This window comes from Zychaea mexicana (assembly GCF_025766255.1).
Source record: "Zychaea mexicana strain RSA 1403 chromosome Unknown BDB00scaffold_191, whole genome shotgun sequence".
Lineage (NCBI taxonomy): Eukaryota > Fungi > Mucoromycota > Mucoromycetes > Mucorales > Lichtheimiaceae > Zychaea > Zychaea mexicana.
The window spans coordinates 1-21,875 of record NW_026516854.1 but is presented as its reverse complement, the minus strand read 5'-3'; the positions used below and the strand labels follow the sequence as shown (position 1 = coordinate 21,875).

At 42.7% G+C, this 21,875-nt stretch overlaps 8 protein-coding genes across 8 annotated transcripts; 4 read left to right on the top strand and 4 right to left on the bottom strand.

Moving 5' to 3' along the window:
* Positions 1 to 118: 118 nt before the first annotated feature.
* Positions 119 to 295, bottom strand: BDB00DRAFT_721950 (uncharacterized protein; the record flags this gene model as incomplete). The annotated part of the gene is made up of 1 exon (XM_053118191.1): positions 119 to 295. A coding segment is annotated over one exon (177 nt), but the record flags the coding sequence as incomplete, so codon positions are not given.
* Positions 296 to 1,579: 1,284 nt separating this feature from the next.
* BDB00DRAFT_722293 (STE like transcription factor-domain-containing protein) lies at positions 1,580 to 1,993 on the bottom strand (the record flags this gene model as incomplete). Its single annotated transcript, XM_053118199.1, has 1 exon — positions 1,580 to 1,993. A coding segment is annotated over one exon (414 nt), but the record flags the coding sequence as incomplete, so codon positions are not given.
* An 826-nt stretch (positions 1,994 to 2,819) lies between these two features.
* BDB00DRAFT_860778 (uncharacterized protein) lies at positions 2,820 to 3,273 on the top strand. Its single transcript, XM_053126015.1, has one exon. It carries the CDS (start codon positions 3,091 to 3,093, stop codon positions 3,244 to 3,246), a length of 156 nt encoding a protein of 51 aa, XP_052972643.1. The 5' UTR covers positions 2,820 to 3,090; the 3' UTR covers positions 3,247 to 3,273.
* Positions 3,274 to 7,902: 4,629 nt separating this feature from the next.
* On the top strand, positions 7,903 to 10,460 carry BDB00DRAFT_879773 (uncharacterized protein; the record flags this gene model as incomplete). Its single annotated transcript, XM_053127916.1, has 9 exons — positions 7,903 to 7,949; positions 8,029 to 8,225; positions 8,300 to 8,369; positions 8,439 to 8,615; positions 8,701 to 9,077; positions 9,200 to 9,334; positions 9,417 to 10,140; positions 10,224 to 10,374; positions 10,452 to 10,460. 9 exons carry the CDS (start codon positions 7,903 to 7,905, stop codon positions 10,458 to 10,460), a joined length of 1,887 nt encoding a protein of 628 aa, XP_052972642.1.
* Positions 10,461 to 10,515: 55 nt separating this feature from the next.
* BDB00DRAFT_879772 (uncharacterized protein) lies at positions 10,516 to 11,593 on the bottom strand (the record flags this gene model as incomplete). The annotated part of the gene is made up of 4 exons (XM_053127915.1): positions 10,516 to 10,964; positions 11,067 to 11,216; positions 11,289 to 11,348; positions 11,449 to 11,593. 4 exons carry the CDS (start codon positions 11,591 to 11,593, stop codon positions 10,516 to 10,518), a joined length of 804 nt encoding a protein of 267 aa, XP_052972641.1.
* Positions 11,594 to 11,788: 195 nt separating this feature from the next.
* BDB00DRAFT_793487 (uncharacterized protein) lies at positions 11,789 to 12,700 on the top strand (the record flags this gene model as incomplete). Its single annotated transcript, XM_053121213.1, has 1 exon — positions 11,789 to 12,700. The coding sequence occupies one exon, from the start codon at positions 11,789 to 11,791 to the stop codon at positions 12,698 to 12,700; it is 912 nt and encodes a 303-aa protein (XP_052972640.1).
* A 1,068-nt stretch (positions 12,701 to 13,768) lies between these two features.
* BDB00DRAFT_879770 (uncharacterized protein) lies at positions 13,769 to 15,447 on the bottom strand (the record flags this gene model as incomplete). The annotated part of the gene is made up of 8 exons (XM_053127914.1): positions 13,769 to 13,897; positions 13,985 to 14,059; positions 14,132 to 14,361; positions 14,454 to 14,639; positions 14,733 to 14,814; positions 14,934 to 15,187; positions 15,273 to 15,290; positions 15,408 to 15,447. The coding sequence occupies 8 exons, from the start codon at positions 15,445 to 15,447 to the stop codon at positions 13,769 to 13,771; spliced, it is 1,014 nt and encodes a 337-aa protein (XP_052972639.1).
* Positions 15,448 to 17,697: 2,250 nt separating this feature from the next.
* Positions 17,698 to 18,635, top strand: BDB00DRAFT_860752 (uncharacterized protein). The gene is made up of 5 exons (XM_053126014.1): positions 17,698 to 17,787; positions 17,845 to 18,039; positions 18,128 to 18,246; positions 18,363 to 18,472; positions 18,571 to 18,635. Exons 2-4 carry the CDS (start codon positions 17,992 to 17,994, stop codon positions 18,418 to 18,420), a joined length of 225 nt encoding a protein of 74 aa, XP_052972638.1. The 5' UTR covers positions 17,698 to 17,787; positions 17,845 to 17,991; the 3' UTR covers positions 18,421 to 18,472; positions 18,571 to 18,635.
* Positions 18,636 to 21,875: the final 3,240 nt, after the last annotated feature.

Sequence of the window (21,875 nt, the reverse complement as noted above, 5' to 3'; positions counted from 1 at the left end):
GACTTTTGCTGCGATTATTAGGACCACCACCACCGCCACTGCCACTATGGCTGCTGTTGCTTCCGGGTCCATCCTGCCGATCTTCGTCTTTGGTATTACGCGTTGCCTGGAGTCTAGACCGATCATGCGTCTTGCGGTGTTGGGCCAAATTGTCCGAACGCGAAAACCGTTTGCCACACTGTTGGCACAAGTACGGGCGTTCCATGGTATGCGTGCGCAGATGGCGTTTAAGATGCTCAAGCCGTTTGAACAGACGGCCGCAGGAACCAAGAGGACACGTGTATGTCCGGTTCGGGTCTGATCCATCATCGCCCAGACTTGCTAATGCATTTGTTGCGGAGGCCAATGCGTTGTACGACGTGGTCGACAAGAGCGGTGGCGCAGGTTTCTGGATAACAAGTGGGCTGCTTGTACTACTCGTCGGTATCTGCTGTTGTTGTTGCTGTTGTTGTGTACCGTTGAAGAGGGGATGATGGTAATGGTGGTGGTGGTGGTGGTGAGCAGCAGGAGGGGCAAACAGGGCTGTTAGGTCAGGATTGGATGTTGAACGATGATGATGCCGAATAGGTCCTCCGGATGACGACGAGGACGATGGTGCTGCTGCAGTCGTATGATGGGTAGCAACAACATGAGCAGTAGTCACGATGGACGGGGACGACGAGGATGATGTTGTTGTTGTCGTTGTGGATGACAAAGATGCAGCTCGGCGTCGGCGCTGTTTGTACGTGGCCGAACCTTCAAAAAGCGACACCATGCCAATCAACGCCTTTGACTTTCTGCGCAAGTGGTGTTGCTTTGTCGTTGACGTCGTATCACTAGCGTCATGATTATTATCTTCAGCCAGGTCCAGACTGCCAATCGCGTGTGATATAGGCTCCATCGGCGCATCCATGTCCTGCTGCATGGATGAGGATGAGGATGACACGTTGCTGTTGCTTCGGGACCTTTGCTGCTGCTGCTGATGCTGGTGTGACCGGCTAGCAGGAAAAGTTTGCCACGCTATCCGGTTGCTTCCACCTTGTGCTCCTTCGCTTTTCGCTCCTGGTAATGGTGCTACTACTTCTGCAGCACTCGTAACTGTGGGTGTCCAGGCCATGGCCCATTCGTCTTCGTCAGTCATCATGTCCTCATGTTCGTCTGTAATTTAAACAAAAAGTTGGTTCGTTGGTTTGCAATTTATATATAATAACGGAAAAATGGTTTTGGTAAAAAAAACAGAAGAAAAGAATACAAAAAGAAGGGCATCGGTTGGTATACTTTGGGGGGGGGTGGGAGAGATTTTTTATTCTTTTCTTTTGTTTGCCAACTTGTGTGCCTGCTTTCAAACTGGTTTGTGTGTGTGTATGTATGTTTTTGACATTCAGGCTTTACCTGCATTAGACAAAATGGCATGCCGTTGATGCTCGTTGTTGCTGTTGTTGTTGCTACTACTAACACCACCAAGACTACTGTTAGAAGCAGCCAATGCTGTATTCGTGGACGACCGACCGGACACAACAGCTTCGTCTTCAAGCGCATGAGCAGTAGCAGCAGCCGAGAGAGCCATTGACTTGCGCAACTGGTCAAACAGCTCGTGGGTAGAATCCAGGGACAAGGACGAGGCTGGATCAGCCACGGCAACGCTGGTAGGCTCGACACCGATCTTTTCGCGCTTAAGATCACGTTCGAGCGCGTCCAAGAAGAGTCGGTCGTGCGGGACAGAGAACCAGTAAAAGACCTTTTGTTTCTTTTGGGTGCGAATGCAATTGTTCTTGTAAAGCATGTCGAGAAACTCGGATTTGGGCTCTTCCAAGCAGGCGTCGCTGCCCGGCTTGAGGTTACGCAGGTCTGAAAAGATACCTTCTTCGAATTTTTTGAGGTTGCAGACCGGTCGACCAAATGCATGGAAGCGGAACACCAGACAGCGGACAATGTCCGTGCCGGTAATGTGGAACAGGTGGTTCCAAAACACGCACGATACGCTTTCGCCGGTGGGCAAGCCAAACGATTTGACAGCTCGTTCAGGATCCCAGTCGTTCGTCGCTGTCGCTAGAAAGTATTTGAGGTCGTCGATCTGGTTCAGTCGATCTTGCGTATCATCGTTCGTGGGTCGAGGTAGGCTCATCATCGGTGTGTTGTCGTGGCTGCTGCTATTGTTCGTGTTACGACCACCTCCTCCACCACCGGTTGAGGTGGTCGGCATAGTTATATTGGCCATAGATTGGGTTGTTGTTGGTGTTGTTGTTGTTTTTTTTTATTTTGTTTGGCTGCTTAATGAAAAGGACTTGTTCTTATATGAAAAAAAGAAGGGAAAATTATAATACAATAGAAGGCGCTTATGCGTAGAGCGGGTGAGAGAGAGAAAGGAAGAAAGAAGAAGAAGAAGAAGAAGAAAAAGTTAGGCACGCACACCACACGCACAGAAAAATATGCAAAAGAAAAAGGAAACTAGCCGAGAGTGCCATCACAAGCGTCTGACTCTCTCTTTCTCTCTCTTGCTGCCTGTCCCTTTACCAGCTAACTCACGCATTATAGTAGCATACAGCATCTGGTGCTTTGGCGGTTACGCTAAAAAAGGAGGTGAGTGGGTACTTTTGGTGGGGTTGTGTTGCTGTGGGCTATTAGGAGAGAGAGAGCACCCGCCGGGGGGCGGGTGGGGGGGGAATGGTACCCGCTCTTTTTTAACACGACTTATTGCAACCGTATTCCATTGCGCCCAAACCCCAGATTTATGTAAAAGGGGTGGGTGTTGAGGTGTCGGTGGGTAAAGTGGGACATGTCACCAACACGACAAGACAGACCGACGATACTTATTTAGTTACTGCTTTTGGAACTGCATGCATGTCGTCTATCTCATCTCAGCTCGAAGGAGATTATGCTTACAATCGAGACGAATTAGCAGCAGCAGCAGCAGCAGCATTACCCCGACCAATAAAGTGCGGGGTGGTGTGGGGGAGGAAAACGGTGCACTATAGTAGTGTTAATTGATGGACGTACCCGGTCGACTCATTTGATGGGAGTTTGCCGACGACGACGGAAGACGACAGTGCATTTTTACCCCTCTGGGAAGAGGACATAGTAGATATCATTACAAAACACACACACACACACATGTATCTATATCTTTGTTGTGCTGCTCTTTTTCCTTCTCTGTATTGTTTCTTTTTGGCGAGCACCGTTCTTCATATACATATGTTTCCATTGAAAACATCTTCTTCCGTCATCATCATCATCGTCGTCATCTGTTTGTTTGTTGTTTGTTTGTAGAGCAGATGCGATTACAGTGTATAATAGCAACCCAGGTTCTATTACGTTTTCTTTTTTGTATAGGGTTTCCGGTAGCAGTAGATGACGAGCCTCTTTTTTATATAACCTAAAATGAAAATCATATAGAGAGAATTAGGCTTAGGTCACTTTATTCAAAATTTCGGATCGGAATGATATTATGGGGACAGATGTGCGCTGCTGATTTGTATGGCGTGGGGTGGCCACAGGCAGGGAAGGACAGGCGAGGATCATCTCATCCGGAACGCATATCCCGATGTGTCAACAAAAAGCCATTCTATTATTATGCGTAGTGGTATCATTGTTTGTGATACGCATTAATACTTACGTATTGCCCGCCCTTATTGGTGCTGTGGATGTCTTGCATCTATCGCGATGTTCCTCTTCTCTTCTTTTTTTTTTCACTTAGTTTCTATCAATGCGACTATTGTAGTAGAGGTAATAGTGGGTACGTCAATCCGAGGGCTCAATCGGGTCAGTTTAAGTAATAGAACAAAAAGTACTACCCCTTAATTGCTCTGAGTTGCTTTTTACCTTCGTCCCCCCCTCCCAATGTAGTGTAACAGTTTATCGGCTGTTACTGTTTTCCGTCAATGCTTGAAGACGGGTTAGAGGGAATGGGCTGCATACCATTGGTTCTTTTATTGAAGATTGTCCCTATCAGCAGAGTAATATCAGCGATAATCAATGCGCGGTTTTTTTAAGGAGACAAAAAATAATGACGTCTCTTGTTTTGACATAGCAGCTTTGCCTGTATAGCTGCTATTGTTGTACCTGCTGTTGCTGCTGTGTCGCCGCCTATTCATTCGTATACACGCGGTGCTTGTTGTTTTAACTGCAATTTTATGCAAAAGCATCAAGAAGGCGGTAAATTAAGTAAACATTAACATCATGTCATCTCTCTCCCCCCCCCTCTTCCTCGCGGCTGCTTCGACAATGCTGTACAACCAATTTTTGTGGTAGGTGGAGGCGGCACCATGCACACTATATCCTTTCATGGTGTATAGATACATATTACGAGAGCCACAATGAGTATAGTATATAGCAGCGAAAATATTACAGTATTGAAAACTATTATGCTGTGAGAATTCGATATTATCTTAAAAGAGTCTCATATACAACAAACTACGTTTGCTATGTCTCACATCTACACTGATTTCCCACTTCAATCCTCGTCGTACATACATGTACACAAGGGGGGGGGGTGAAAATACATTATAACTTTTACACTACAACAGCCCGTTTCTTCTTTTGTATTCTGCGCTCTCTATGTCCAAGTTAGGAAATATGCTATTATACGCCACGTATTTTATGAACGACGAAGGAGAGAGGATTGTACATACATATCTACTTGAACATAAGGTGGTATGCCGTTCATTCTAATATTGAACCGAAAACATGCCTCTGCACTATGGTGCACACTGACTTGAACCGTCGAGAAAAATTCGATGGAAATAGGGTCGGAAGATATATTCTTTCATGTCAAGAATTAATGAAATCGTAATATATGTTGATTAGCAAACCCCCAGTTTACTATGTACATTTCCCAGGGCTCCGATACAACTCGAAGCTTAGCTAGAAAACAGAGAGATGCCAGACTTCGTCAGGGTCATTAAAAGGAATCGAAAACGAGATGTATACTTCTAGTAGTGTGTACACATGAATGCTGTCAGTTCTACATCACACGATCAGAAGATAGGATATACAATTACGGGCGTTATAATACCATAGATATTATGCAAGATACATGTGGTTATATAAGCACTGCGGGATTTTTTAACTTTGCCAAGAAATGATGGTTCACGTCAGTATGCGCCATAGACAGTATTTCCGTCTTCATTGCTGTGTAATCAATATACAGTACTGTAATTGTGCGGTATGTAAGCGCGCAAGTAATCTTTCACTAAACAACAAAAATAATAATAGCGGTGTCGCAGTAAATAAGTTATATACGCATGTGTTCTCGCTATGCATGTATGTTACAGTAGTTCCAGGGATCAGTGATGGTCAGCCATCTTTAGGACGTATCGTTTATTAGAAAGCTATCAGTGCATTAAAGCGTTCTTGTTTTCTCAACGAATGGCATCATTTATGGTTCCTACTTAAAGATGAATTATTTAATCAGTACAAGGTTATATGCATATGGGAGTTAGTATGCGGGCTACATAAAATTCGGGCATCTCAATGCTCAGGATCTTTGTCACGCGCGTAGTGGTTTTACTTCAACCACCATCATACGCGCTACAAATGAAAGTGCAACCGTTATACAAAAAGTTGTTATTATTAAATGGCTTGAGCGAGCTTTTAACTTGACGGTATGATACGTATGGAAGATATCCACCCGCTTTGGAATATACTCGAGTAATGTCGAACAGCGCTGTAAGCGAAGAGCATAACTAATACGAAATGACGAATGGTAATGTATATCGTATTTGGAAAATACAGTACATTGGAGGGTTTTTATAGGGTGATAACATTAGAGTGATAATTGGTTTCCGCATTTTGTTCGAACCAGCTATAGAAACTACGCAGGCGACAAGAGTCCTCAGTAACAAAACACCTGAATTTTTGTAGCCCGAGTATTGTAAAGCCCATAGATATACTGTACATATGTACAAAAAAAAAGAATACTAGGCATAATACTTGGCTTACTATGATAGCCGGTCATGCTTTGGATAGGACGTCTACATATAATCACACAACACGGTGATCGCACACAAGTGTTCTAGTTAGTTACCATTCGGAACTCATGTATCAAATACAAGAGTTGTTCAAATACGCACTGTAGAAATCGCTATATACAGTAGCTTCAAGGAAAACAAAAAAGTGTGACAGGAGTTTTTCACTAGATTGTCGTTGGCTACTATTACCGGGTTGCCGTACACGAATAATAAAGTCAGTACAATAATACTAATGTACCTTCTTCAGAAATGCATTGTATCATGTTACATATGCGAGCGTGCGCCAGGCGGCCGGGCCAGCCAACATCCAGTCATGCGGGGTTTGTCAGTTTAGTCATAATCTCGCATATCATACAAAAAATGACGACTCTCTCTTTCATTTTCTATGTTAAGCACTGGTCGTCCTCTTGCTTGATATGCATTCTTATTATAATGTCGTACTTACCCGCTCCTCTAACACTTAAATTTTGACAGTTGCACACTAGCATTGTTAGTAGCAGACGTTGGACCCAAATAAAAATAGGCAGATTATTAATGGAGAGTTGCATGATATATCATGTAATATATGTAGATACCTCTACATCTTCCGTTACATGGTATACTTGTGCACATACACACTACGCGCAGCAAACAATAGCTCTGTTATTGCTGCTCGACAACATGCAGCATATAAAAAGTAGATCCTGCTATTATTTATGAGTTGTTTCTTCGATGTGCTTCCGACAGTCTGGAAAAAAGGGACTCTATGTTTCGCTTGAAACATTTGCTGGATAATAGCAATGCTGTTACCACTCTGGAAAGCCATGACGTGGGGTTGAATACAGCCATTAGGTAAATTGTGCGTCGAACCTTCGTGCCGGTCACTTATTTGGGAGCAGACACGTTGCGGTAGTATTGTGACGCGATACCGAAAATGAAAAGAGATGTAAAAGAGGGATCCATGTTGACGCAAAGTTTACGCAGATCCTTCTTCAATGGGCCAGAGGAAGACGTCCGACTACTGTAAAGACCGATAAAACAGCGTTGTGAGGCTCGACGACAGTCGCAGAGACGGTGAGGGAGACTATGAGCTTTCGAATATTTTTTTATCTTGGTTAATTGTTACCGCAAAACCATCATGCTCGATCAAATACCAAGTACTGGTCGAACCCTTCTTGTTTGCTAGGCTTTCAAGCCCATAATTTTCGATCTTGTATCAGTTGCTTTTAATCCAATAAACCGTCTTGCGTATTCAAGTTGTTATTGGTGAGTCACTCCACCGTTTTCTTTTTATGAATGCTGAAAAAGCTTATATGGTATATTGCTCAGGAATGCTCAATTCAACGACGTATACGTGCCTGAGAGAACCGTAAGGCTCTGGCTTTTGCAACAACAAATAGATTGAAATAGTGTGTGGATGAAATAAATGGAATGGATATCATTGAAGATTTATACCATCGGCTTGGGGAGATTTCCAACCCGTTGTCCTATTTGTTGTATGGTAATAACATTATGACCAGTGGCTAGATCATAGCATTTTCATATAAAGTACAAAGGTTCATCACTGCTGCTTTGCAGAACTTGTTGTCCCAGAAATCTGGACTAAATCGCTTATCCAACGAAAAAGGTTCAATTTGAGAATCGAATCGGCTGTTCGCGTCTTTCCAGTTATTGAGCTAATATACTGATATCCAAGATCCTCTCGACAACAACATTCACATAACAGATAAAGAAGCTCGACAGAGGATATCTCTATCTTATCAAAGCTTCTAACTTTTATACCTACTAAAATGAATATCCGTAATCGACGTTATCCTTCAGATGCAGTATTCAAACATTGGCTTGATTTGACCTTTGAAACACCACCGGCTGAGTTTTCTTTAAGCATGCTCGCTGCAATGCAGAATCGCTTAGAAAGGAAAGAAGCGAAACCCGCACTTTTAACCTTCGTTTTATTTTTCACGTTTCGAAATTTACAATGGATTCTTCGGATGCCAACGTGTCGTCCATACCATTGACAGAAAGGTAGGGCCCAACACCTTTATAAAAAAAAAGAGGGGTTTCGACAACTTTATGCTGCGTTGTTGCTAAAAACCTTTGCTAGCTCTTCTTCACAAAGCAAGATTCCAGCACCACCAGCGACAGAACCCGCGAACTCAGTGGACCAAGAACAACAGCCGCCACTTTCCGAGATTGCTACAGAGGAACTAGCTGCTAATGCAGTAAATAATGTTGCTGCTGTTTTTGTTGTACGGTTCGACGTGATCCACGGTAATACGATTGAGTGGCAGCACCCTCCAGGTAACGAACAGGGAATATGAGAGGCACGACTTATTTGTTTGCTAATACAGTGAGGGTTGTATATTGCTCTGTAGAATCCGATTTGGATGGTATTGAATATCAAGCAATATGTAGTGGACATCATCGTGTTCGCTCAGATACCATGTAGGTTTACTTTTTCTTTTATTCCTATGGATCCCCTACCACCATTGATAAATAATAACACCGTGATAGACTCTTTTCGAAACCCCCGTATTTTGGTGTGAGCATATTTCGCAATGTGGACAATGCGGAAGAAGGGCAACGAGGAGCATGTATGCGGGCCGTGGGCGTGATCGTCGAGCCAAATGCAAGTACGGGTCCAAATGCTAAAGTATGGATCCATGGGCATGCGCTTAATGTGCTAGCAAAGTAAGGAGCCGATAAGACAAGATCAAGTACATACAGAAATGTAAGAGAAAAAAAAACTGAATATATCAACTGAATGTACGTATAGATCGTTTGATTTTGAGACGGACGACAACGAGTATATGTGCAAACACTTGCACCACTATTTCGAAAAGCATCGATTACAACATCGAGAAGATTTGGCATCTTCTTCATCACTATGGGATCCATCCGCATCGGATTTGAAAGCGTTCCGACCTGCGACACTTTTGTACTACAACCCGACGCAGTCATTTACACCCGTTTTTGATCAACTGATATCTGTCGAACCGCGGCCACCATTGGAGACTGTACCTCGTCTCGACGCGTTCCCGTTCTTTGTTGCACAGTTTGGACCACAAATCTTTGTACTCTGGAAAGCTGCCTTGCTGAAGAAACGTATTCTGTTTCTCACCACGCCTCCTCTGCAAAGAGCTTGTGGATATGGTAATGTTTTATTCTTGGATTTTTCTTTGGGGAAAATAAAAGAGTGATATCGGAGTGTGTGTGCAGATGATCGAAGACAGGGATGGTATGTAAAAATTACTGACGTTGGTATACGCATTCAGTATATAACACATTTCTTCTTGGTGCATTGCCAAAGTCATTCATGTTCAAATCGCATCGAAAACTGTATCCTAAATATGCTGTTGGCGTGAACGATATAGCCGACCTATACGATTTTGCTGATGGCTATGTAGCATGTGAGTAATATTGCTTTTCCAATGTAATGAATATGTAACAAGACGCAAGTTTTTTTCAAATGATTCTTATAAAACTCTCCAGGCACCTCTGATACCATTTTCGAAAGCAAAACAGAGCTCTATGATCTAGTAGTCGATTTGTCCAACAAAGACAACGATACACGATCATGGTACGCATTTGCTAAAGGAACTCCGCGGATTGAATCAACGTCGAAATTACCACATCACCACAATGCAGCCGATTTCCATCGGTTCCGCTCGGCCATCCGACAGATTTTCGATACAGCGCGGGGTATGGGATTTGCGCAAGACGACGATAATCTAAATGATCAGCTGGATAATGCATTGGAAAGTAAAGCGAACTGTCGGGATGCGGTGAGTACAGCCATGTTTCAGGTGATATTGTGGTATTATCGACCGCACCAGCTACAGCAACAGCAACAGCAACAGCAAAAAGCATCAGCACCATCTCCGTCCTCATCAACTTCGTGGCAGCGAATATTCGCAGGAAATGCAGCAGCAGCATCAAAGCACAGCCGCATAAAGAAAGGGTTGCAGGACAACGTTCCCATGGATCCAGAAGAACAAGAGGCGCTACTGCTAGGCAACGGAGAGGATTTGGCAGATGAGGAACGAGATGCTATGGAGATCAATAATAACGATGTTTTTGACGTGGTGGCTGCACGGGTATCCTCAGAATCGCATCAGCAACAGCGACGTACTGCTACAGGCGGTGAACAACAACAACCGGTGCCGGACACCAGAAAATGGGGAGTTCATGAGAAATTGACAGCCGCACTTGTTGGGTAAGCTTTGTTTTCGTATTCAGTCATGACAACATGATTAGAGTGGGAATTGCATATTGACGTGTCCAGCAATTACCTTTTAGCTTTTTCCATACTCTGTCGTATCAGATTCTTGTAGCATTGGATAATTTATTATCCATGAACGAGAACGGTGATGCCCCAGACGATCCAATCATGTTGACAGCACACGATATGATCCAACTAGGGTTACATCCCACGGACGACGCATTATTTGTAAAGGAACTTGCACTTTTATATTTTGAGAAAACGGTTACGGTCTCCAACACGTGTCAAGGCGCTTGTTGTAATAGTTGTTGTAAAAAGGAAGTACATGGGGGTTCCATCCGGATATAAAATTTATATTTATATAATCTTTCATGAAAAAAACGCGCGACAGCGCCATAACGCTACAGCCAATTTTACAGTAGATGCATGTTTTGGTACACCATATGCGATTATCTCGTCTTTGCTGCCATTTTCGGGCATGGGATGTGAAGGATCGCTCTTCTCTTTCCAGAGCTTGGATATATCATAGCAAGGTATACTAGGCGTCATTCCATTGATATGGTGATCCATTTGACAAAAACCCTCATCGTCGTTTGATGATGGCGTTGATAGAAGGAGGATACATTGGAATTGTGTGGATGTTGTCGTGTCATTGCTGAAAGATGGATCTTTACACCATTCGCCTGGTAAAAGCTGCTTCAAACGTATGAAATTGGAAGAGTCGTAGTGTGCATATACATAATCGATCAGCTCACGACCGATTTCTTCCATTGTGTCCTTTTTAAACTCTGTTTGGCCCCGAAATATTGCTCTGGATCCTGATACTGCCGGCAGTAGAGTCAGTAAAGCTCTGTCTGCTTTTCTATGCGGAAAAAGTAAAGCGATTTAAGATGCATATACATATATATAGATATATTTACCGTTTCGTGCAACCACATCAAGTACTGGACGTCGTAAACGGACGTAACGTTTACTGTCGTTTAGCCCTGCTGGTTTTTTAAGTCCTACTTCGGGAAAAGGGTATATGGCTGATTTGCTGCTGCGTTCCAATCCAAACCGCAAAAGCATTTCTGTATATAATTCGGATCAGCACATGTGTTAAAAGACAAAACTTTTCAAAGAAGCGTCCCCTTTTTACATACGTGATGGAAAACGGCGTTGGTGGAATGCACAATGTCGTAACGGTGATGCGAGAATGGAAGCTTCATTTTTTCATGATTAAAAAAAAAAAAGGCGTGTTAGATCTCAAAACATAAATGCACTTTTGGACACGTTTCTTTTACTATCAATCTGTATGATTACCATAAGGGCTAGCAGCCACTTTAGCTTCCAAAGATCCAGGTCGTAATCGTGTAGGGCAAACCGCTTTTCGTAATGGGGTTTTCTGTAGACTTTGTACGAGTGTATTAATACGTTGGCCTATTTCTATGCTTTTTCGCGCATTCATTTTGACAAGGCGAGGGGGGGGGATAAAAGAGGTTCCGACAGTTCGGATTGGAAACAAAGTTATGCGTGCGAAACATATTACCACGGTTGGTTGGTTATTTGTTAGTCAGCCAAAGGCCGACTACAAAAGGCTCCTCCCTGCGAGCATTAAATGCTTTGAGAACTTCTTTAAGACACAACTTAAATGACAACCATAATGGCACAGCGATTCATTCCATACTCGGTCGCCATGGTGACTCCATTCACCAAAGCCGGCAATCTTGACGTGGCATCGGTACCTCAGGTCGTAAAGTATTACCTGGATCACAACATTCCTGGTTTGCTTGTCAGCGGAACGACTGGTGAGCAGCATTGCATGACGATTGCAGAACGCAAGCAACTGTACAGTCTGGTTGCTCAAGCAGCAGCAGGCACCAACTGTCAACTTTACGCGGGTGTTGCTGCGTTCAAAACGAACGATGCGAAAGAGTTGGCCAAGGCCGCAAAGGAAGCCGGATTTTCGGGCATCATGCTCGGTTTTCCACCTTACCGCATTCCATCCCAACAAGAAGCGCAAGTGTATGTTGAGCAAGTTGCGTCGGCCGCCAAAGACTTACCCTGCTTCTTATACAACAATCCTCGACGCAATGGATTCACTGTGGAACCAGAAACGTTTGCACGGATCGCCAAATCGGTCGACAATGTCTTTGGTCAAAAGGAGGCCGGTTCTCCCGAGAATGTCAACAAGATGAAGGCTCTGTTGTCGAACGATCAAGCTACCGCAAACTCTCTTGGACAGTACAGCTTCTTTACTGGTTCGGACTCATCGATCATTGATGCTTTCACAAGGTACGGATATACAGGCATCACGTCGATTGCTGGCAATGTTTACCCGGACCAGGTTAAGGCGATCGTTGGCCATTTGCTGAGAAAGGAAACGGAGCAAGCTAAACAGATCATGGAAACCATTGCTCCCGGAATTGAACTTTTGGAAAAGGCTGGTATGATCCAAAGCATCAAATATTTGCTGCGCAAGCAGAACGTGCCCATTGGTTACTGTCCGCCGCCTATTCAAGACATCAGCGATGAAGTCAAGGAAGCATTAGATGAAATTCTTTTCAATAATTAGTCTAATCTGACAATAAATGTTCCTCGGCACAATCTAAGAAAAGCTCTGCTGCACGATGTTACAAGGTGTTATGTAACACGGGCATTATGCGTCAATCTGACTCACTTTTGACATCCTCTATTCTTTACTCCGCAGCTTTCCAAAGTTTGTTAACAAGAAGGAATTGATCGAAACAGAAGTTTTGACAAAGTACAACAATTTATTTGAACCTACATAATAGCAGAAACGACCGAACGCCTATCACGAGCAAAGATTTAGTATGTATGATCGCTAATTTCTCTTCAACTCTGTATTGCTTTGATTTGCACTACATGCTGTCTTGAGCACTAGGTATACAATTCATTGGGTTATCTTTTTAAAGAAAAAAGAAAAAGTAGGCAGCTGTATAAAGTTTGCCAATTGCAGCATTCAGCTATTTATTTTTTGAAGCAAATGTATATTATGTACGAATAGAAGAAATAGGAGAAAGGGAGATATAACAGCTACAGTATAGATGATAGGTATTCTTAGAGATCTGCTAATCCTAAGTCCTATGTAATTATCAAACACTCACCAGATGCTTTTTAAGCCTATGTTAACTACTTGAAGCTGTTGTCGGTTCGCTTATGATGAGATGGGTTTTTTTACAGAGGACTAAAAAGTTAAAGTTATACTGATAGTATTGTCGCCTCGTACTAGATGTCATATGGAGGTACAAAGAAACGCACGGAGATTAGCGGTTAGTATAGCGGGTTCCTCAATAGAAGCAAGAGCTCAGTGGCATGTGAATGTTATGATACCTGCGCGTCGACCTGTGCGTGCTCTGGGAATGGGAACTGCTTCTACTGTGATTGGATCTCCTTCATCCAATATAGTTCTTGGTATACCTGCGTATCTACGTTTGCATCAATGATAATATACAAAGATGTATACTGTCAGAGGCGTTTGTCGCTCTCAAAATAGCACACACACACACACACACACACACAGAGAGAGAGAGAGAGAGACACTAAGTTAGTATTATATTGGTACCGTTGGAAGTTCAGCTCTGTTCCGAATCGATTCTTGTAAATTTTCTCAAATTGTTCTTCATTGCGGTGGTGAATACGCGAATAACGGCATCATGTCTTTTCTTGAGGTGGCTGAAGAATCTTTTTTCCTGAGCATTGCTATAGCTTTTATTGCAACCTCTGTAGGGGCAAAGCAGGTCACCTTCGACTATAAGCATATATAGATCAATCTGTAATAAGCAAACGATCACATAAAATAAAGTACTCAATTATCACCGAAATGCTTTAGTCTTACCTCCTTCGGGAACCCGGACCGGCGCTTGCGCTTGTAGCTCTTGCCGCTGCTGTTGTTCTTGATGTCTTGATGATCCTGTAGAGGTTTTACTTTGTTGACGTGTTTGTTGCTCCTGAAGTTGTGACGAAGGTCCTACAGAGGCTCGACTTTGCTGTTGTGGTAGTGGTTGCTGCTGTTCTCCTTGGTGTCTTGATGACAAAGCTGACGACGCTGCTGTGGTGGTTGCTGCTGACCTCCTTGGTGTCTTGACGACAAAGCGGAAGACGCTGCTGTTTGCGGTTGTTGTTGCTGCTGCCGTTGTTCTTGGTGCATCAAAGATGATGCTACAACTTCATTTGTTTTTGTATGCTTTGGCGATGACTGCTCCGGTGGCAACTCTAGTGATAGCCACAAAGGGGATGCTCTTGTTAGTATGCATCTACGTTCATGAGTGTTCCAGAGTTAGAAGTCATTTGTTGTCTAGCATTACCTGTGATGGGCTGTTCAGTTACGCCACTGTCATTCTCTCGAGCACGCTTTCTGACTAGTGGCAGCGATGCTGATGTTGATAATTGTTCGTTTAGTGCCCGTTGCGCACTTGGTTGAGTTCCTGAGGTATCGATTGCAGTAGGGTGTGTTTCTTGTGACGCCCGTGGTGACTCGATGGAAGATTGGCCTGTGGTGGTATTCTGTGATGGTATTATATCAGGATAAGCATCACATAATGACTTTATCCTTTTCGACCCAAATAAACCTCTTCTAGACTTACGTTCACAAACATTCTCAATGTGTTCTTCTTTCACCACAGGTGCACACGCTGTCTCTTGAGCTGCTAGTTGGTTTTTCCCTTGCTGATTCGAAGAAAATGTCGCTAATTCTTCTGTTTCCATTCGTTTTGGGGTTTTTCCCTCCAATAAACACGCTAAGCATTACAAAAAGAGACGTAGTAAATGTAGTATGTAACTATCACCGTAGTTGCAGAAAACATTTCATAATATCGATGCCCTGACTTGCCTGTGCTTTGGTATTCTGACTGGTTCGTATTGGCGCCATTGTCATTAGAGCCGTCTGTATGTCCCGGAACTCCGGCCTGGCGAGCGCGCTTCCGGCCAACATAATCCGTTGTTGCTGCTGTTGCTGTTGGCTCTTCTTCTGTTTGGGCCTCAGCGGCAGTAGTAGAAGAGGCAGAAGCATCTCCAACCGAGGACGAGAACAATGGTGTGCCTATTATAATATAAACAGTAACATAAGCAGTGTGTTCTGCAATTACTTTTACTGTTCGATTCAACCAATGTACTTTGATTCTTACCTGGCGTAATATACTCAACTGCATCAGTGGTTTCAATATTTGTTTATTCGGTTCTTTCTGGAGTATGTAGCAGACGCTAGTCACGCAACAGCCATACACTCACACAACTTATACAAGGCATCGATACCTCCTCACCTTCAACAATATCAACAATGAAATCATATCTTATAAACATATATTAAGCTCCATCTTTACCCCTTCTTTATGGTCATATTACTATCACATTACCAACACAAAGCCCTCCATTGTATCAAAGAAAATAGTATAAAAGACCTTCAGTTTTGTTGAAATAAATCGGCAGTTCGACTACAGACTTCTATTGGTGATATATCTTCCAATCCCCGCTCTCAATAACAACCGTAACAGAGTAGGAAATTGAGTACCATCCACAAACTAGATACGACACTTTGGTCTGAAATGAAATGGTTTAAGAATATCAACTACTGTTGCACTGTCTAGTTCTTACAAGACGCGTAATTGTGTGTATGTATTTCGTAATCACTGGTTGACAATAATAATACCTGTATCCAAGATTGCGTTGAATGATGGGTCGTGGGTGTTGAGCTCAAGCTCTGTTAAATTGTTTTGCTCAATATTCCACGTTACAGCATCACTCGATGGAGAATGGAAGAGGAGTAGGTAACAGCTCAAGGTGCAAGTTCAGGTGAAATAAGTACGACTGCGCACTAGAGTTTAATATGCTGGTGCATGATGCTACTGTGGAGAAAATGGGGAATGGCTATTTGCGGGAACGGCTATTTGCACCACCCCACTGTGATAGTTATAATTGTAATTGCATATAAGGGTACTCTCAAGCAAGAGTCAACGTCGACACACCCTAGAAATAGTAATAGCGCGTTGTTCGGGAGTCGAATAAAAGTGATACAATGAACACAGGATTTTTTTGTCATATCCTTGATAAGGAAATGAAGAGCAAAACTGCCGTGTCGACCCCTTGGTTGACACAGCACTCCCGAAAAGGATATCGGCTCGGATCTTTTGTTACACGTCCATGCGACTGAGAAAATATTACTTTGATATTTAATTATCTATCAAGAAATACCCGGGAGGGTCAAGTATACCATTTTACATAACATTAGATATACCAACTTGTTGTTTAGACAGAACCGATTCCATAGTTCTACATATCATGAAATGATAAGAACATTACCGATAAGAAAATATCTCTGTATATGCAGCGACTTTGAGTAATACTTCTTGTTTTGTTCCACTCAACTTTTATTCACACTTTTTATATCCTTCATCCTACCTTCTGTCTATTATTATGGATTCCCAGCAAGAAATTGTCCACAGAAGAACGATCATCAGCACCCTACTTCTTTCGATTGAAGGCTACGTCTTTTTTTTTCTTGCGAATAATGACGACGACGATATCAACCAGCTCTCCATGATCAACACTGTTTTGCCAATGTACCGAACCATTTTTTCTCTTGATCATATCATGTCAGCTGTATCATCACCGCTACATTTCCGTGTTATGCAACACGTCAATTGTGTTAAAAATACGACATACTGGGAAGTTACGCATCCAGCTCTTCCGGACACAAATGGACCAGGTGGATTCAAATCGCATTATCGTATGAAACCAGCCACTTTCAATGCCCTCGTAAATATGTTGTCACAACATCGATTGTATCAATTTACGGCACAAAACGCCACACCTGTGTTCATCCAAGTCGGCCTGATAATCTGGAGATTTGCCAATGCTCATGTCAGTTACCGTATGGCCGAAACTTTGCTTGGTACATCGCATGGATCCTACAGAAATTTTACCAAGCGATTTTTGGAGGCAATGGCCGACTGTCAAGGTGGTATAATCCGATGGCCGACCGGAAATGAAGCTATCAAGGCAACCGTTGAAGGGTTTCAATATGGAGAGCTTGGACCAACATTTGAAGTCGGACCTACTCACCTCCCAAATGTACTCGGTGCTTTAGATGGGAAGCTCGTTCGAATCTTCAAACCAGGTGACAGTGGTGATCGCTTTGTCGACAGAAAAAACAACTACTCGTTGAACATGGTTGCCATTTGTGATTCAGAAAAGCGGTTCACCTACATCCATGCAGGGCAGAGCGGTAAGGCATGACATGTTAATGTAATTATTTTAGTTGCTTTCTTGGCTAATATATACGACTTTCATACTATAGGCCGAAATCACGATTCAAGAGCCTTTCAAGCTACTGCTTTTTATGACGAACTTCTTGCTAACCCAGAATCCGTGTGCCCAAATGGAACATTTATACTTGGAGGTAAAGAACAAATTGTTTAGCATAGATTATTGTTGAAGTCACGGTGCCATTCTAGCGTAGTACCACAGCAACAAAGGATAAGCGACTGCTTACAGATTTGTCAAAGTAAGGCGCATGAATAAAAGCTGTCACCATCTTTTGCTTTTAATTTCTAGCCCCAAACGATCTTTCTCCGTGGTGATACTCATCTGTTGATAAATTAGTATGATTCTGTTGTCGTGGTGCTCGCTGTGTAATTGTCTTTGGTACTTTGAGCAAAGCAGCCATATGAATTTCTTGTACCTTACTGTTGTCTACCATAGATTATAAATACTGCTCTGCTGCTATTGTTGCTTTGGAGCTTTGGTTGATTGGATTGAATCGTACGAAAATACCATTGTCTACGACAACGATGACCAAGAAGCTGCTGGAATGCTTTTAATCGAAACGGGAATGCTCCACCTTTGTCTATGGCCTTAACTACGATTACTAACGATTACTGGTATTTTACAGGATCCGTTAATGAGTACTATGTCATCAAATTCTTAACGGGCAGTACTCTATGTTACTAAAACTTGCTGCCAACCACAGTCATTATTCCTTTAGGCGAATGGTTCCTTGCCAAGCCTTGGGACAGCGGTTCTTGTCGAAAGGGGCGCCATTTACTTGATGCTACCTGTAGCCATTTCTCATGATATCTACTACTGCGCCATTGATATCATAAGGTATGAGAGATATGAAGATAGTTCAAATATATTAGGGAAGTGGCACGCCCGGGACTAGTGTTTTGATGTATTCACTCTGTTTTACTGATGACATTATTTTTAATTGTATGCTTCAGCCTCTGTCTTTTCTCCTACCAAACATATGCTCACGCATTAAAATCGCATCACCGATAACAACTGTACCAGACACATATGGATTGAAGACATATTGAAAGCACATCAGGAGGTTCTTTAAACAACGGTCTTTCCTATATACTATGCGTTACTTCAAGCCACCGGGTAACAAGGTCTTCTGGTTTTTTTTCTTTTTTTTAACGAAAAAAGATCGGATCGGATTGAATGGACTGGCCCAATTCTCTCAAAACATGGTGTAGCTGTCAGAGCTGATCGCGCGCCGTCACGGCATCAATTTGGCAAACTGGTCTTGGGCGACATATATATGCTAGGAGAGATACGCTGCAACTGTATGGGTAACATTATTTTCTTCAATCAAAGGAGGTCTGGCTGTTTTATAAGAGGATCATTCCAGAAGTATTTTGTTTGGTAAGATCACCGTTTATTTTTTGCTCTGCTATAAAGTACATGCACGTACCTTTCTCTTCTCTTCTCAAACTTTATCTCACATTTGTAGGACTATAGTAGGCTTTGATACGCCAACATCATGGAAGGCCTTATGTAACCAGGACTTATGGATGACATGGATCTGATCAGTTGACGTATGCACAAGAATACCAGCTTCATAGGAGCAAAAAAAACGCTGAGCTCATGGTCGCTGATAGCAGTTAGTTTGGGATGACAAACAATAGGCTAAGCAAAACGGATGAAGGGCAATGTCGTACTCAAAGCGCTGGCCCAAGAGATGCTACATGACTCATTGCTTTATATACAAGGTTGATGCTAGATAGACGAAGGTAGAGTGTATGCAAATTTTCCTTTTCTTTCACATTCGTTTTCTTGCGAAAAGCACTGGTATAACCATCGAATGTTCTTTTATTTTTTTTAAACAAAAATAGCCCTCTAGTAATACCTGCAGACAAACTACAAAACAAAGTCATGCCCTGTCAAGTCCTTACACAGCTTGCAGAAACTTGTGCCACTTTACACTTTTTGAATATGACGAAGAAAGTTAAATCCATGCCGACAACAAGCTAGCCGACTGTCGGATAGGTAACGCTTTGATAATCAGGTTGTTGATTGTGAAAAGAAAATACAGCGCCCATATATAATCGATTTTAATTGAAGTTCTATAGGCATCATATTAGTATGACACACACACACGGAATAGGAAGAAACACGAACACATGGAGTCAAATCAGAAGCTCAAGGTTCAAGAAAAATGAATGCGCAAAACCAAAGCCAAGAACACGAAAAGAAAACACCATCTCTTCTAAGCATTTGCACCAAGCCTTCCAACTTTATACTTAGCCGGATAACTATAACAAGCCCTCTCACGAAGTGTGGATCATATATTACATCTAGCAACTACAAGTATGCTATCTTTGAACCCTCATCCTCAAGTTTGCCTGCTTAAGATACGATCGGATTCCGGCCGCCGTGGCAAATGGACTCAGTGAGTAATTATATGCTAGAAGCTGCTCTGTTGGTCAAGCAACGAGAAAAAATAAGCGATCCAAGAAAAGGTACGCTACGACTTAAAATGAGGGTACAACGTACTTTGAACAAATGTTCCAAAAGGAAGCCAACTAATAAGTACTACTTACTCGTTAAGATTAGCACGGATCTCCACTCGCAATCTACCTTTGTTAATGCACTCATCGTCGGTCTGCGCGAAAATGAATCCATCGTAACGTAGCAATTTGTAGCCTGTGTTTCACAACTGCCTTAAAGGTAACATTTTTAAAACACTTTTGATACGCCTTAAAACGTCCTATCACTCCAGGCCTGTTAACCACATTTAATGGTGTTCCCTATCCAGAATCTCACAGGCAAAGTAGCCCTTCAACGACCACAGCAGCTGTCAACCAGGAAATCCCGTCGACCGACCTCACTGGACACGATCAGGGAAGAGGAAAAAACTTACATGGTCGTGAAGCGTGTGCCGATGTGTGAAATCAATGTCACTATCCATAGCTGCATAGCAAGGTCATCAGGCCTAATCAGATGCAAGAAGGCTGATGGATATCATACGGTACATGTCGCTCTATATTTCTATCCGATTGGGTTTCACTAGCATTATTGCTGAGCTCGGTAAATGATTTTTTTTCTGGCAAGCATATCAGCTGCAAACAAGATCAAAGGTATAATTACCATCGGTAAATATGTAACTTTGCTGGAAAGGTGTATATAATTTCTTCTTTTACATAGGCTAGGCAAGATTCTGTCCGTCAATCGAAAACTCATTGCTAGCATTGTGGGTTACTACAGTAATTCTCAATGATCTTCTCTCTTAAATGTTAACCGAATGTGCGGCCGCGTTGCAATTGTCCGGATGGTAAGCAGTTCAATGTTGTTCTGAAAAGGCAGGTTAAGATTAATTACGCTTGTACTTTAATTCGTGTACAATTCGAGCAAAGATCCTGGATCAAACTCGTTGTTGTGACCAATAGCGAGACACTGCTGTTAACGACATAGTCGATGAAGCTTTTATCAATCGATCTTCTGCCTAAGCGATGCATACCGTATATTTGAGAGTAAGGATGAACAGCGCCCTTTTTTTAATATCGTTACAGACATGATTTTACGCTGACACCAGTAAGCGGCAAGGGGGCAAAGGTACGATCTTTTAATTCAAAGGATACAGCTTCAGTTCGTAGAGTCTTGATTGTAAGATAACTGTTGCTAACACAATTGGCTGGCATAGGTAATCTCCGTTTGCTTAATCCATGCCAGCGTTGGATGTTGACGCATACGTAATGCGCGGTGTAGGCGGCACAACATTTCGAGCTCGGTATCCGTACGCGACATGCTCAACGTCCTGGGATAACAGGAGCACGAAGCTTTGCTAACACCGGTGGATTACCTCAGCCATTGGACTACGGTGCATTGACTCCTGGATTGCTAATGCAGTAGTGTTTCGTTAGCTGTTGGACTAGTGTCGACTGTTAGGGGTGATGGCAAAGGCAGAGAATTGAGTTATGTTGGGCTGTTGTGAAGATGATTAGACTGGCTACATCAATATATGTGCGAGTGTAGTTATATTGCTTCCGCGTTGGTAGAGTAATGCCTAGTAGCAAATAAAACAAAATAAAAGCATCTTCCCCGAACGAAATGTGTGCATTGTTGATTGCAATGCGAAGTTGAACTCTTTTGAGATCTCTCAGCAAGGTGAAGGTGTGGCGGAAGAAGTAGTGGTCCCCCCAAAAGTGTGGCGGCAGAATTGTTGAAGCAGTGGAAAAATAGTTGAAGCGCGAGGATGGATAAACATAAACAAGAGAATGGTCGAGATGATTACTATGAAAGGAAAATGTTCAATATCTTAGCCGATTTTCTTGTGGTTTTAAAAAAAATTAGGTCGGATAAGTTATTAAGATGAAAATGAAGTACAAGACGAGTAGAGCAAAGTTGACTTAGGAAGTTTGTGAAGTTGAGATTGGGCACTAAGTGAAAAGTATGGGGGAGCGATGGGGGGAGCAGTTGGGGGTATGGTGTTACGGGCAGCGGTCAAGAAG